The following is a 13,522-nucleotide window of genomic DNA, read 5'->3' as shown; positions in this document are numbered from 1 at the left end:
CAATAGTAATTTTTCCAGAGCAAGAACATAAATTTATAGAATCTGTAAGTTAATAAAACAATCATGTTCTCAACGTCAAAGATAAACCAAACCCTAAAATCCATAACATTCTAATGAAATACGAAGGTATGAAACATAAAAATAACAATTGAGTCATGTTTTACGCTTTTAATTCCCCAAAGTACCTCCGGAAGAACGTCAAGGTGGAGCAAGGCTCGAGGATGAAGCACATTAGATTCTAGAGTTAGGAGAAGTATATTTTTGGGCAATTTCCCCATTGCATTGGTACATTCCCCCATTCCATTGTGAAAGACACATTAAATGTGACAAATCAGAATCTGTTCAGTTTCGTAAGTAAACTTCAAGAAGACATACATAACAGCTCACTCAATAAAAAAATGGTGAATTTGGTACCGTTGAAAAGATCTATGTCTCTACTTTTCAAAAACACCAATCATTCGACTATATCTATCGTATTGAGTGAATTATGGCCGTTTTAGCAAAGTATGACAGTTCTTTCCGAGAATTTGCAAGTCAGTGAACTTCGAAGGAGCTTTGTGAACAGATCTAGTCAATTTAGGGTGTGAGCTTTATGTCACTAGAAAGCCACGGGTGTCTACTTTCTAGGATATTTTACGGTTCGGTCATACCTGTTGTGACAAAAACGTTATGGTCATCTAAGTGAATGAAGGTCATTCCATGCGAGAATCTAATTTTCATTCCAAAATCTTGTTTTGTGTTGTTATGCAATCTTGTTTCCTAAGATCCAATAGGTTTCTATTTTTCTTTACAAGGTTTTTACCGAGACAGCGTTTTGTGCACCATGCAACTTAACCATGCAACACAAGCGGGAGTGTTTCGGGATATTACAGTTTTATTCTCATGTGTCTTAACCTAAATAGGTTCCCTTATTAGAGTAGATTATGCCTTAATGTAATAGATATGAATCCCTGATTCTTTGGAGAAATACTAATTTAGCACATTAGCACCGAGTCGGGTCCGACAAAGTTATTATTTTAGCGAGGTTATTAATTAATTAAGTATTAATTTAACAAAAAAGTTGACCAAATAGCTCTTGAAGGGGATTGTATACATATATACATGTATATATATATATATATATATATATATATATATATATATATACAATCCCCTTCAAGAGCGGAGGTCTTTATTTGGTCAACTTTTTTGTCACATTTTCACATCTTGCTGTGCATATATACTTGTATATATATATATATACACACACATATGTATATACACTACTATAAAGCTAGCAGTGAGAGTACCACCAAAATATGTTCTGCCAGATCTGCCATTTTGTTATCTTACGTACCCTCAGGCTTGAGAATTAGACATAGGGATGACTACGTAAAATCTCAAATGTTTTACCAATGTCTTTTCCTAAAAGTAGCCTTTATTGTAAACATAATTACATAAAAAGATCACCTTTTGAGGAACACAAAGTTTTGCAACCTCGTAAAATGAATATCACGTGCATCGTACATGTATGTGGCTAGTATTATTATAACGAGAACATGTCTTGCTAGCCGAATTGGATGTGAGATTACAGATAGATTTTGGAATCATTTACTAATTCAAAATTGAATAATACAATTAAGGGATAAAAAGGCAAAAGCAAAAGCGAAAACAAAAAAAATGAAAATTATTTTCCTTTGCAGATAACTTCCATGTATTGTAACTACCCCACTGTCTTCTACTATTATGTTGTAAATCCCTATTTATTATATATATATAAATTTATCACACCCTTTTTTTTAAGTTATGCATTGTATTCCAAAGGCGAGAACACCTTGTGACCAGCTTATGCTAGGTCAAGCAGAAGCCAAGGCTTCAAAACTAGAGAGTTTCAAAAATAAAGCAATGAAAGAAAAACAAACTAGTTAAGCCTAAAAAAATCCATTATAAAAAGGTGGACATCTAGAACTACAACTAAAAAAGCAAATGAAAGAACCCCTTCTCATATACTATCGAAGACCAAAGCATATGTCTTAGCAAATATGACGCCTAAGACCCTCATGGTGTACATTTCCACTCAACAGACCAGTAAAACTTCAATCAGACTATCGTATAGGCTAGAGATGTCACTTTTCCAAAAAGCTCCAATAGACCTAGCCCAACTAAGACGGAAAAGAGAAAACTGCATGAGCCCAGCTTCCAGACCACACCACTACGGCACTAAGAAGTTGTCAGCCCACTAGCCCAACTCTCTATGGCCACCAAGTCAACCCCAACCTATGAAGAGTTCCGAGCAGCCCCACTGCCTAATCAGTCTGGCGGTCTCCCAACCATAGGACCCATGTCACCACCACTTTTCAACTTCAAAACCTAAGCTTCACCGCCTACAGCTGCCTCCGTGCGCTGAGATAGTCTTGGAGAACAACCACTGTAGCCACTATTTGCAGCCTTGGAGAACCCGCAACAATCCCATTGTTTAATGGACACTGACAACAACGTTGTTTACACCCTTAAGATATGATGTCAATCCAAATGGCAAATCAATATACACAAGCATCATACTACGCCCTTGGGCACCGACTTGAATGAACCAAAGACCGGTGGAGGAATTCCGCCGCCTTCTCACTACTACCAAAACCTAGGGTTTTAATTTGGTTGTACACGCTCCAGGTTTACTGGAGTGGTTTTGACTGAAAAGTTGAGTTCTCCTTATTACACCCATTGGGTGTGTGTGTGTGTGTGTGTGTGGTGGTGGTGTGTGTGAAAATGTGACTGAAAAAGTGTGTGTCTGGTGGTGTGTGTGGAAATATGACTGAAAAGTTGGCTAATAAGGAACTCTTCTTGGAAGGAGACTGATAATGACTTGAACGCAAGCGAAGGTATCATTATCAAGTAAGGGAAGTATTTAGCCCAATTTTATCGTACATCGTGCATTAGTGGCTAACCCACAATCCTAGGCTTATCGGTACCTAAAATCACTAATGCAGATAAATGAAACTAAAAAGAAAACAAAAACTATAAACAATCAAGGCACAAAGCCCGGCAATGCTCTGCCGAGCTCACACTAAGCGGGTTGTATTCAACTCTGATTTTAAATAATTATAATTGATTTATTAGATTCTATGGATTCTCAAAATCCACAGATTATTTCAACTCCACACAGTTAATGACATATCTTGATTTGTTCCAACAAATGATCCACAATCTATTTCACAATAAAGGTCATGGATATTGACCTCTCTACCTTCTCCAACACCTATTGTCCTTGTATTAGTAGCACTACCCAATCCAACTGAATATTTCCCGACAACTACACAATTCCCAACAGTAATTTATAAGTCCTCATAATCATCAATTGTCCCATAGCGCAAGTCAGAATCCTTTGGATGAGCCTATAAAAAAATATTTAAATTATTATTGCATCAATTTTAACTACATGTTTATTATAAGAATAGGGAAGATTCGTATATTTAAGAAGCTCACTCAAGGTATCCATCCCAAACTTCACTAGGAGTAGTGAACTTTTTGTAGTTGTTTCATATCCAAACCCCGAGCTAAATTTCAAGAGGCTACAGTAAGATGCCCATCGATCTTTAAACCATCTCAACCTGCTTTTATAGTTTTTGTAGGTCTCGTTACATCCAATGTTCTTATTAAGAACATGTAGTATTATTTCTTCCACAGTTTGCTTACTAAAGATATGTCATTGTTGTCATGCTATCCCCTATTGGTGGCATCAACCATGAGTATTAATAAGGCATCACTCTCTTCCTTGGTCCACTACTGATAATTTCTATTTTTTTCCCATCTTGTTGTCCATAGCCATGCTGATTATACTATATTATACATACATAGACATTTTGTTTCATTAGTATATATATAATCTTTTTTTTTGTTTCTTATTCTTTAACTCGAAAAAAGTTAACACAAATGCAAATAAGCCATAATAAGAACATAGTGTTTTAAGTACTATGACCTATATATGTTGCATGATCATATAAGGATATAAAATGCATGTTAACTGCAGCTAGCTAGTGTACCTTATATTAACTCCAAGGATCAAAGATTATAGCTCCCAACAGATAAAATAAACATGTGGTGCCCCTGCAAAACCAATCGCAAAAGAATTGAGATCCATTAGTTAGACCCAATGGAATCTGCAAACTTGAAGATGTGTTTATGAGATTTTGAACTAGTTACATTTTTACTGAAAAATATATAAATTCGTTGGTTGTCTCAATTCGGTGTCTTCATCATAGTTATAGTAGACATCTTAAAGGAAATGATTATTTAGAATAAATTCTGGTTTTCGAGAAAAATGATACATTAGTTAAATTTTTTTCTAAAAACTGAAAAATTGCATTAACAACTCAATTTGGTGTCTTCATGATAATTATATAAGACATCCTAAAGGTTTTTTTTCAAAGTTTGAATCTCTTAAAAATGATTTTTATATTATAATTTATGATTTTCGAAAGTTACAAGTATGCTGCATAAAGGTTTTTGAGAAAAATCATATACATCAATTGTAGTTTTACTAAAAACTGAAAAAGTTCTTTAACAACTCAATTTGGTGTCTTCATAATACCATAGTAGACATCTTAAAGGTTATTTCGAAGTTGAAATCTACTCAAAATTAGAATTTTTACAATTAGTTGTGAATTTTTATATTCACTGGTCTGCTGATAAGTTTTTCAAAAAATAAACTTATTGAGAATTGTTAAGGGATTGATCTATGCAAACCCAAACCCCCAATCACTCACCAACATAGTCCCACATAGATTCATGGTCTCTTACGGCATGTTCGGTAATGATTTCCAAAATAGTATTTATAAAATAGTTTCATAAAATGTAAACAATGAATTGAATTTTGTATTTTTACAATCGAAGAATTTGTTGGGAATATTTTTGTAGTGGTAACATCATAATTTTGTTAAATGGTGCAGACTCATTCTTCACAGTATTTTAACTGGATGAAGCAAACATCATCTTATGCCTTACTCTAACTCAACTATTGAAATCTCCACAATTGTCCTGCATCTTCATATCTTTCCAAACAAAGATATAAATTAGCAGCCAACTAGTAAGACACCAACCCAACAAATGAAAGATTAAACTATACTCAATCACCACTGATCTAGATCTGAACATCTATCAATTAAATTCTCAGAAAGAAAAAACTTGGAATATAGATCGGCCTTTCTTATACATGTACGTCCCTAAATAGCTAATTGATGGAGGATTGTTTGATCACTATTTCTCTGCAATGATCAATTCTATCAGCAACCCTGAAAAGCAATATCTCAGGAGGGAACTAGGGGTGGACACGGGTCCATTCGGTTCGGTTTTGGACAAAACCCATAACCCAACCCAAATTTTAAATTCGGTTCGGTTCGGTTCGGTTTTTCTATTTTAGAGACTGTAACCCACAACCCAACCCAACCCGTACGGTTCGGTTCGGTTTTTTTTCGGTTTTACCCGTATGTAAAATACGTAATATTATATATATATATATATATTAATTCATCCAATTCAGACCTCATTTGACCGTCAGAATTTTCGGTAAATTGAAAACCACTATTATGCCCTAAGGGAGGATCCATTACAAAGATGCGAACGCCGAAAGCCGTTTGCATATTTGAAGTCAACTAATTTTGTTACCTATCGTGCGTGGTCGCACTGAAGAAATCTATTTGGCAAAACCCCGGTCAATGAGGTTTTATTATGTGAAAACGCCTCTTTTTTGGTTGACCGTAAGTCCGAACGGTCAAATCATGTCCAAAACGGACGAAATTTTTACGGGGTCCCTAAATATATATACCGATCACATCTGCTGGTGTCGATCGACCATATTTCGAATTAGAGTTGACGATCACCTAAGTGTCAACTAATGTATCATAACCTTTATATTAGGTTTAAAATAAAACTATCGCATTATGAAACGACTATATGAAGAAAACTTCTAGGGGTCGATCGACACCAGCTGATGTGATCGGTATATATATTTAGTGACCCTATAAAAATTTCATCCAATTCAGACCTCATTTGACCGTTGGAATTTTCGGTAAATTGAAAACACCACTATTGTGCCCTACGGGAGGATCTATTACAAAGATGCGAACGCCGAAAGCCGTTTGCATATTTGAAGTCAACTAATTTTGTTACCTATCGTGCGTGGTCGCACAGAAGAAATCTATTTGGCTAAACCCCGGTCAATGAGGTTTTATTATGTGAAAACGCCTCTTTTTTAGTTGACCGTAAGTCCGAACGGTCAAATCATGTCCAAAACGGACGAAATTTTTACGGGGTCCCTAAATATATATACCGATCACATCTGCTAGTGTCGATCGACCATATTTCGAATTAGAGATGACGATCACCTAAGTGTCAACTAATGTATCATAACCTTTATATTAGGTTTAAAATAAAACTATCGCATTATGAAGCGACTATATGAAGAAAATTTCTAGGGATTGATCGACACCAGCTGATGTGATCGGTATATATATTTAGTGACCCTATAAAAATTTCATCAAGTTCATACCTCATTTGACCCTCGGAATTTTCGGTAAATCGAAAACACCACTATTATGCCCTAAGGGAGGACCTATTACAAATATGCGAACGCCGAAAGCCGTTTGCATATTTGAAGTCAACTAATTTTTGTTACCTATCGTGCGCGGTCGCACTGAAAAAATCTATTTGGCAAAACCCCGGTCAATGAGGTTTTATTATGTGAAAACGCCTCTTTTTTTGTTGACCGTAGGTCCGAACGGTCAAACCATGTCCAAAACGGATGAAATTTTTACGGGGTCCCTAAATATATATACCGATCACATCTGTAGGTGTCGATCGACCATATTTCGAATTAGAGTTGACGATCACCTAAGTGTCAACTAATGTATCATAACCATTATATTAGGTTTAAAATAAAACTATCGCATTATGAAGCGACTATATGAAGAAAATTTATAGGGATCGATCGACACCAGCTGATGTGATCGGTATATATATTTAGTGACCCTATAAAAATTTCATCCAATTCAGACCTCATTTGACCGTCGGAATTTTCTGTATATCGAAAACACCACTATTATGCCCTAAGGGAGGACCTATTACAAATATGCGAACGCCGAAAGCTGTTTGCATATCTGAAATCACCTAATTTTTGTTACCTATCGTGCGCGGTCGCACAAAAGAAATCTATTTGGCAAAATCCCGGTCAATAGGGTTTCAATATGTCAAAACGCCTCTTTTTTAGTTAACCGTAGGTACGAACGGTCAAATTATGTTCAAAATGGATGAAATTTTTACGTGGTCCCTATATATATAAAACGATGACATCTGCTGGTGTCGATCGACCATATTTCGAATTAGAGTTGGTGATTGCCTAAGTGTCAACTAATATATCATAACCTTTATATTAGGTTTAAAATAGAACTATCACATTATGAAGCGACTATATGAAGGAAGCAAGACGGCTAAATAATACGCCTCTTATACATTAGGTCAATTAAGTTAGAAATTACGTGCGGCTATGAGGCCGACTACACTATTTTTTTTATTAAAAAAATAATAATAATGTAAAATTATAAATATGACAAAATGATGTCGTTTTGTAACGTTGACCATTGACTTCGGGTTTTTCGGGTCGGTTCGGTTTCTAAGGGACTGAACCCAAAACCCAACCCAAACAGATTCGGTTCGGTTCGGTTTTTTTATTTTCGGTTCTGTTTTATTCGAGTTTCGGTTTTTTCGGGTTCGGTTTGGGTTCGGGTCCGGTTTTTTCGGTTTTCGGATCAGTTTGTCCACCCCTAGAGGGAACTTACCGAGTTGCTGGTGTTGTTTCTTCTAATTGTTTAATTTTTCTTATATCCAATGTAACTTCACAAGCACATGGATGTAGATCTACCAGAGATATGGAGAAAAAGAGATTGATATATACCTTGTGAACAAGTGAGAGATTCCAGTGCGATTCACCCCCGCAGTTCATCTTCTAACCGCAAATTAGCTTGTCGGGGAAGCAAGTCAGTTAGTGTTCTTCTCCCTTTGCCTTTGTATTTTATCTTCAGAGAGAGAAATCAGGCCACAAATATAATGATTTCTGATAGGATTTGGTATTTATACCAAGCCCCTTAGAATCTCTTAAAATCAACCTTCATAAATCTATCAAAATCGGTGGAATTTTGAATACTACCTAATTTAGCATGAGTTTTTTAAATAATGATTAAATACCTCAAGAGTTTAAAGAAGTTTTTAAAATCATGATTGAATACCTACAAATTAAAGGATTCTTGAAATGCAACACAATCCTATAGATTCCTAATTCAATACAACCCCCTAAGGCTAGGCTAATCAAAACCACAAGCAGGTGGCCGGCCACGTTTTCGCCTGCCAATGGTAGGTCGGAGAATCCGATCTCAAGACTACCAGCCAATAGGAAAGATTACCTATAACTTCTCTAAGATCCAAGTCAAACCAAAATCTCACCAACAATTGCATGCAAAAAAAATCGGGGAGTAGAGTTTAAAAAAAAATGAGGGGGAATTTACACATACATACAAATTGGAAGAGTATAATTTATTCAATCGCTAACGCTAGTTATCAAATATGGTTGCATACTTACAGATACACTCCAATAATTCTTCCATCCACGGATAAAGCATGGATAAGCATTTTACATTACACAATTACAACATAACAGAGCAAACCAATGATTACGTACAATTGGTAGCTCATCAATTTACTCCCATATTTCAGCCAAGGATTCCCCAAAAACATATCCCAAAGCCTGCTACAACTCTCAGTATTGACTTAACCTTCACTATTATCCTGATCCCTAGCATGCATCTTTACAATACAGTAAGAAAACATCACAGCTGTACAGGGGCTCTAATGACAGAGACGGACTGTAAAAACCTGACTGCATCGCATCATCTCCCAGCACTGACTATGCTCCTCTCCTCGGAGATTTTACCAGACTTCAATGTTGTTGAAGGCAGAGGAAATGATTCCCGAACTGAACAAGATGGTGCTGTCACAAAACTTTCCTCAACCGCTCTTGCAGGCACGGCCTCAACTTCTTTAGGGGTGTAGGTGAATTCAAGATCTTTATTAGCGGAGAGAGCAAGGAGCTCTTTCTCCTCCAACCCCTTAGTTGGCCCAAGGCTGCAGCGTTCTGGCTTGTGTTTGGCTAACGCATCTTTAAATTTTTTTATCTGCATCAGTCATGGCCACAACCAAGTTAAGAAATAATCAAACAGAAACATAGAGATCCAGATTACCCTATCAAAAGCACAGATATACTGGATATTGCATATATACTCAAGATACCCGGCCAGAGGTTAATATGACATAAATATTTCGAGCTATAGAACACGAAAGATCAGAATAGATTGATGGATCACAACTGTCAATGTAAATAGAATGCAACACTAAATTATAGCCATTTGGACTAAAACCAATTACAAACATGTATTCTAAATTAACCCATGTAGGTTTCGACGGAGGTGAGACTGATGACACATTCATGTACGTAGGTATAATTTCATAAACAAATTACAAACATTTATTTAAAAATAACCCAGTTTCATAAGGATTCAATAGACTAGTTAAACCCACCGTGGCATTTGTACAGCTAAAGCTGCATACACGACCCTGAGCTCCACTATAGAAGCGGAAGAAGGGTAGGACATGAACATTGAGGCTATAACACATGGATTTGTGTTCCTCATAGTTCACCTGAAGAAATTGAACATCTGGGTTCATCTCTGCAAATTGACATATCTGCAAAAGATTAAAGAGCATCAGCAACAATTAAGAAAAATATAACTATTAATCATTTACAAGATGAGATCAACTACTGAAACAGACCTTGGGATGAAGAGCTTTGCAGCCACCACAACCGGGAGAGAAGAAATCAAGCACGACAAGCTTATCTCCTGCGTTCAAAAGGGAATCCACAAGGTCTTGTGCTGATGTCACCTCTTTCATATTGGGCTGATTCCCTTTTTCCCACCATTTATGAGCTTTACCGATCCGAAAACCCGGCTGCTGATTGCCCCAAAAACCAGAAAAAAACAAATCAGCGATCAACAGTAATTGATTCAATCAAGTATTTGGGGCATCATGTACAGAAGGCAAACCTGAAGCTGTGAATGAACAGGTTGGAATTGCGGAGTGGGAAAGGGTCGTCCGAGCTGTTGAAGCCCAATCCGTTGGCCATGAAAGTCGCTCTTTGGTGGGAACGAGACCGAGAGATTAGAAGACCCAGAAGTCTTGGGAAACAAAGACATGTTTTGATGATGGCATGACGAGAACAAACCGGTCTTGCTCACAACCACCTCCGCCATAAATCTCCACCAAAATCAAAATCTATATAAAATCAAAAACAAACCGAACCAGAGAGAGAAAGAGAGAAGGAGAATGAGAGAGATGAATGAAGCAAATGAAAAAGGAAGGAATGGATGAGACTTACGGGGGTTGGTTTCTAGTTTCTAGAATGTTGTTGTCTGGAACGTCCACAACCGTCGATGGAATCCAACGGCCGGAAAGAATGAAGGAGGTTGTAAAGTGGATAACGTATAATTGGATAGGAGAATGGGTCCGGTTCCGGTGGTGGTTTAGTCGACGTATGTTAAGTCTTACCACTCAACACCTGTCTTTGGCAACTTTGCTTTATCGCGACGCTCTCTATGTCAAATTGTGTGGGTCATTTCCATAGAAAAAGGCGAAAGCCAAGGCCACTTGATTCAAGGGAGAATGACGACCTTTATTTGATGATAAAGCAATCCATACGAAATTACGAAAAGCCGGACCCGAGAAACACAGTCATGCCACCCGAAAAATACATCAGAGTTTGACCGTCTTCTTCTTCTTTTTTCTTTTTTTTTAAGTAAAGAGTTGATACGGTTGTCTTTTTAAGTCTGAATCGTTGTAACCGTTAAATAATAATACAAATAATAAATTATTAATAAGTGTCCGATAATATTTTAATTTATAAAAAAATCATTTTCTGTTGTTAATTCATCAATATAGACAACTACTATAACAAAAACCAATTCATAGGTTTAATTGTTCTCTTGATGCATAAAAACATGTGACTTGAATCATAACGTCATAAGACATTAAAACTTGAGCTATAAATCACTCTTTGATTCTTTTGCGATGATCTAGTCATCGTAGTCACAATAGATTAACAAAAACTAAATCCATTAATAGCTTTCTTTAGCTATGCAATCTCTTTAACATATTCAAAAACAAGAATATAGAGACAAGTAATCTTATGTTAAGACATATAAACATCACAGTATAAAGCTCGGAAAGTACAGTAAAGTAGTCCCGAATGGCCGCTCAACATTACTCAAGGGTTTTGAACCCTTAAACGTCATTCACGATTAATGAATTGACATGCAAATATCATGTATATACACCATAGATTCAAATACAAGAATCAGTGTTGCCTATACATACCCAAAAAGGGTTACCGGCGTCAAAAAATTAAAGTTGAAAAGGCTTGGAATTCGTGAAGAGGCCGTGCACGGGGGTTGTGGGGGTTTGCGGGGGGGGGGGGGGGGGGGAGTCTGTAGGGGGCTGCCGAGGGGGAATAAGGGACCGAGTCAAGTGCTTAGCTATTTTTTTGCGCCATTTGGGGTAAAACCGGGCCGCGAACGGAGCATCTTGGCCGAAGACAAGACCATCTCGCAAAACCTGTTATAGCCTTGCCACTCATCCTAGTCTTTCGAGCGTTAGTTCAATTCGAACTTTGTGAAAACATCACCATATTTTAAAACCGGTGGAACATAGAGTGCATTACATGACGTGTAACACTACAAATTATCACTAAAACAAGGTGGAAACATGTCATAACTAGACATTAATCAAGGCTTCAACATGCCAATAAGGCATAAGTATGCTACAACAAGCATTCCCGGTTCGAAATAAAGCTGAGAGCAAATGCTCATGGCTCGGAGTCCTTCGGCATTTTACAATGCTAGGTTGCAAAGTGTTGATCAAAATCAAATAGATAATGACCTAATCTGCCAAAGATTGTGGAGATTCGAAAACATATGTATAATAACAAAATCAAAGATCATATAAGTGTGCATTGCGCCACACAAAGATTAAGCCTTACTAATGCCACAATAAAAAATGTGGTCTTATGTAGGTAGTATCATGTAGTATGTAATGCATTACAGTACATTAACAAACAACTTTTGATAATTAAATCATATCAAAACATTCTTGTATGTTTGTTTACTTGAACTACATGAGAAAATTATAGCCAACAATTGTATTGAGATCCTGACCATGAAATCAATTCAAAGTGTATTGTTTACTTGTGCAGTGAATATGTTCACAAAAACTTGGGAAAATACACGGATTTGTAGTCATTCATACTATTAACCGAAGTTTTATGCTTCATTCTTTTCATTTTACAACCGCAATGAATAATTGTTTTTGTAATCCGTAATAGTGAGAAGATATTCTTATGTTCTTCCATATAATGAGTGTCTTGTTTCAAGAACTTCTCATATCTAACTCTTGTATATTTTGACCATATTGTTTCTGTCTTTTAATGAAATTATGTTGCACCAAAGCAAATTAATCCAGACCAGGTGCATAAATACATCCAACTTGAAAATGCCAAATTCCAGGGGTATGTTGTGGTCAACAAGAGGGAATATTCATTAGTATCAAATCCGATACAACTTCCAAGTACTGAATTGTAGTTCAACTCCCAAAGTGTGGTAACTTAAATCGATAAATCATGACTTATTATGTCACAATGGTATAAGTGACAATTTCAGTCACAAACAGCGACATTTTCTGTCGCAAACCGATGTTTGTCCCGTGTTTTTAAACATGTAACTACACACAACAGCTACAGATGGTAAAAGCAGCACTCCTAGCCGCTCCTAAAACTTCGTACCAGGGGATTCATATCCTTGTATACCACACGAGAAGCGAAAGAATCAGGTTGAAAAGAAGGGAGGTTGAACTTACCCGATGAAAGACAAGATTCAGAGAAATTTAAATTTGCATGAAAGCAGTAACGCTAATTAAAACATACTTGGTTGTTTGCCAAGTGAACAACGTATAAGTGTTGCTCTTGCTGATTCCATGATTATGCTTGAATCCACATTTCCACAAATAGGCGGTGAATTAACTCTCACTATTGTATTTTGTATCGTCACGCGATTAATTTCATAGAAAATAAAATCATATGATTAGTTAAAATCACCATATATAAAATCAAAGTAAATCACTGAATAAAATAACTGAGGGTAAACACACTGCTTACCTAGGACAAAATTATCATACCCCTTTTTACCAGTTACCCGAGAGGTAAGAAAACCTCTCAACTCTGTCGGATAAAAAATCACCGATGCGGGTCGGACCCTGAATTCGGGTCGAGGTCGCTACGGCGGTGCAACAAGGAAGGGGGCTTGACGAACGTCGAGGTTTCAAGGCGTCGTGGCCTAGGTTGCTTGCTGTCGTCGAAAGAGAGCGACGCCAGGGCAGAGGGAGACACCGTGATCTG

General features: G+C 36.9%; 1 protein-coding gene and 1 pseudogene across 2 annotated transcripts; both read right to left on the bottom strand.

The window, feature by feature from the left end:
• Nucleotides 1–3,128: 3,128 nt before the first annotated feature.
• On the bottom strand, nucleotides 3,129–4,781 carry LOC126804766 (uncharacterized protein At2g29880-like; annotated as a pseudogene).
• A 3,761-nt stretch (nucleotides 4,782–8,542) lies between these two features.
• Nucleotides 8,543–10,423, bottom strand: LOC126785695 (thioredoxin-like 1-1, chloroplastic). Of its 2 annotated transcripts, none has more exons than XM_050511328.1 (4): nucleotides 10,125–10,423; nucleotides 9,853–10,029; nucleotides 9,601–9,765; nucleotides 8,543–9,197 (listed from the first exon to the last, which is right to left on the bottom strand). In XM_050511328.1, the coding sequence occupies exons 1-4, from the start codon at nucleotides 10,329–10,331 to the stop codon at nucleotides 8,913–8,915; spliced, it is 834 nt and encodes a 277-aa protein (XP_050367285.1). In that variant the 5' UTR covers nucleotides 10,332–10,423; the 3' UTR covers nucleotides 8,543–8,912. The 2 variants fall into 2 exon arrangements, with proteins under 2 accessions (XP_050367285.1, XP_050367277.1); XM_050511320.1 differs by having other exon boundaries at nucleotides 9,853–10,032; nucleotides 10,125–10,422.
• Nucleotides 10,424–13,522: the final 3,099 nt, after the last annotated feature.

The sequence above is a fragment of the Argentina anserina genome, chromosome 1, assembly GCF_933775445.1.
Source record: "Argentina anserina chromosome 1, drPotAnse1.1, whole genome shotgun sequence".
NCBI classification, from domain to species: Eukaryota; Viridiplantae; Streptophyta; class Magnoliopsida; order Rosales; family Rosaceae; genus Argentina; species Argentina anserina.
Note: the sequence above shows the minus strand (reverse complement) of the source record. Positions and strands in the feature narration are given on the sequence as shown.

What these genes read in the sequence shown, in the direction of transcription:
- LOC126785695 (XM_050511320.1), bottom strand. Translation starts at nt 10,331, where the DNA reads ATGGCGGAGGTGGTTGTGAGCAAGACCGGTTTGTTCTCGTCATGCCAT. An exon ending in GCAAAGCTCTTCATCCCAAG is followed by an intron (nt 9,766 to 9,852) that starts GTCTGTTTCAGT and finishes AATCTTTTGCAG; the next exon opens with ATATGTCAATTTGCAGAGAT. An exon ending in TTAGCTGTACAAATGCCACG is followed by an intron (nt 9,198 to 9,600) that starts GTGGGTTTAACT and finishes TGACTGATGCAG; the next exon opens with ATAAAAAAATTTAAAGATGC.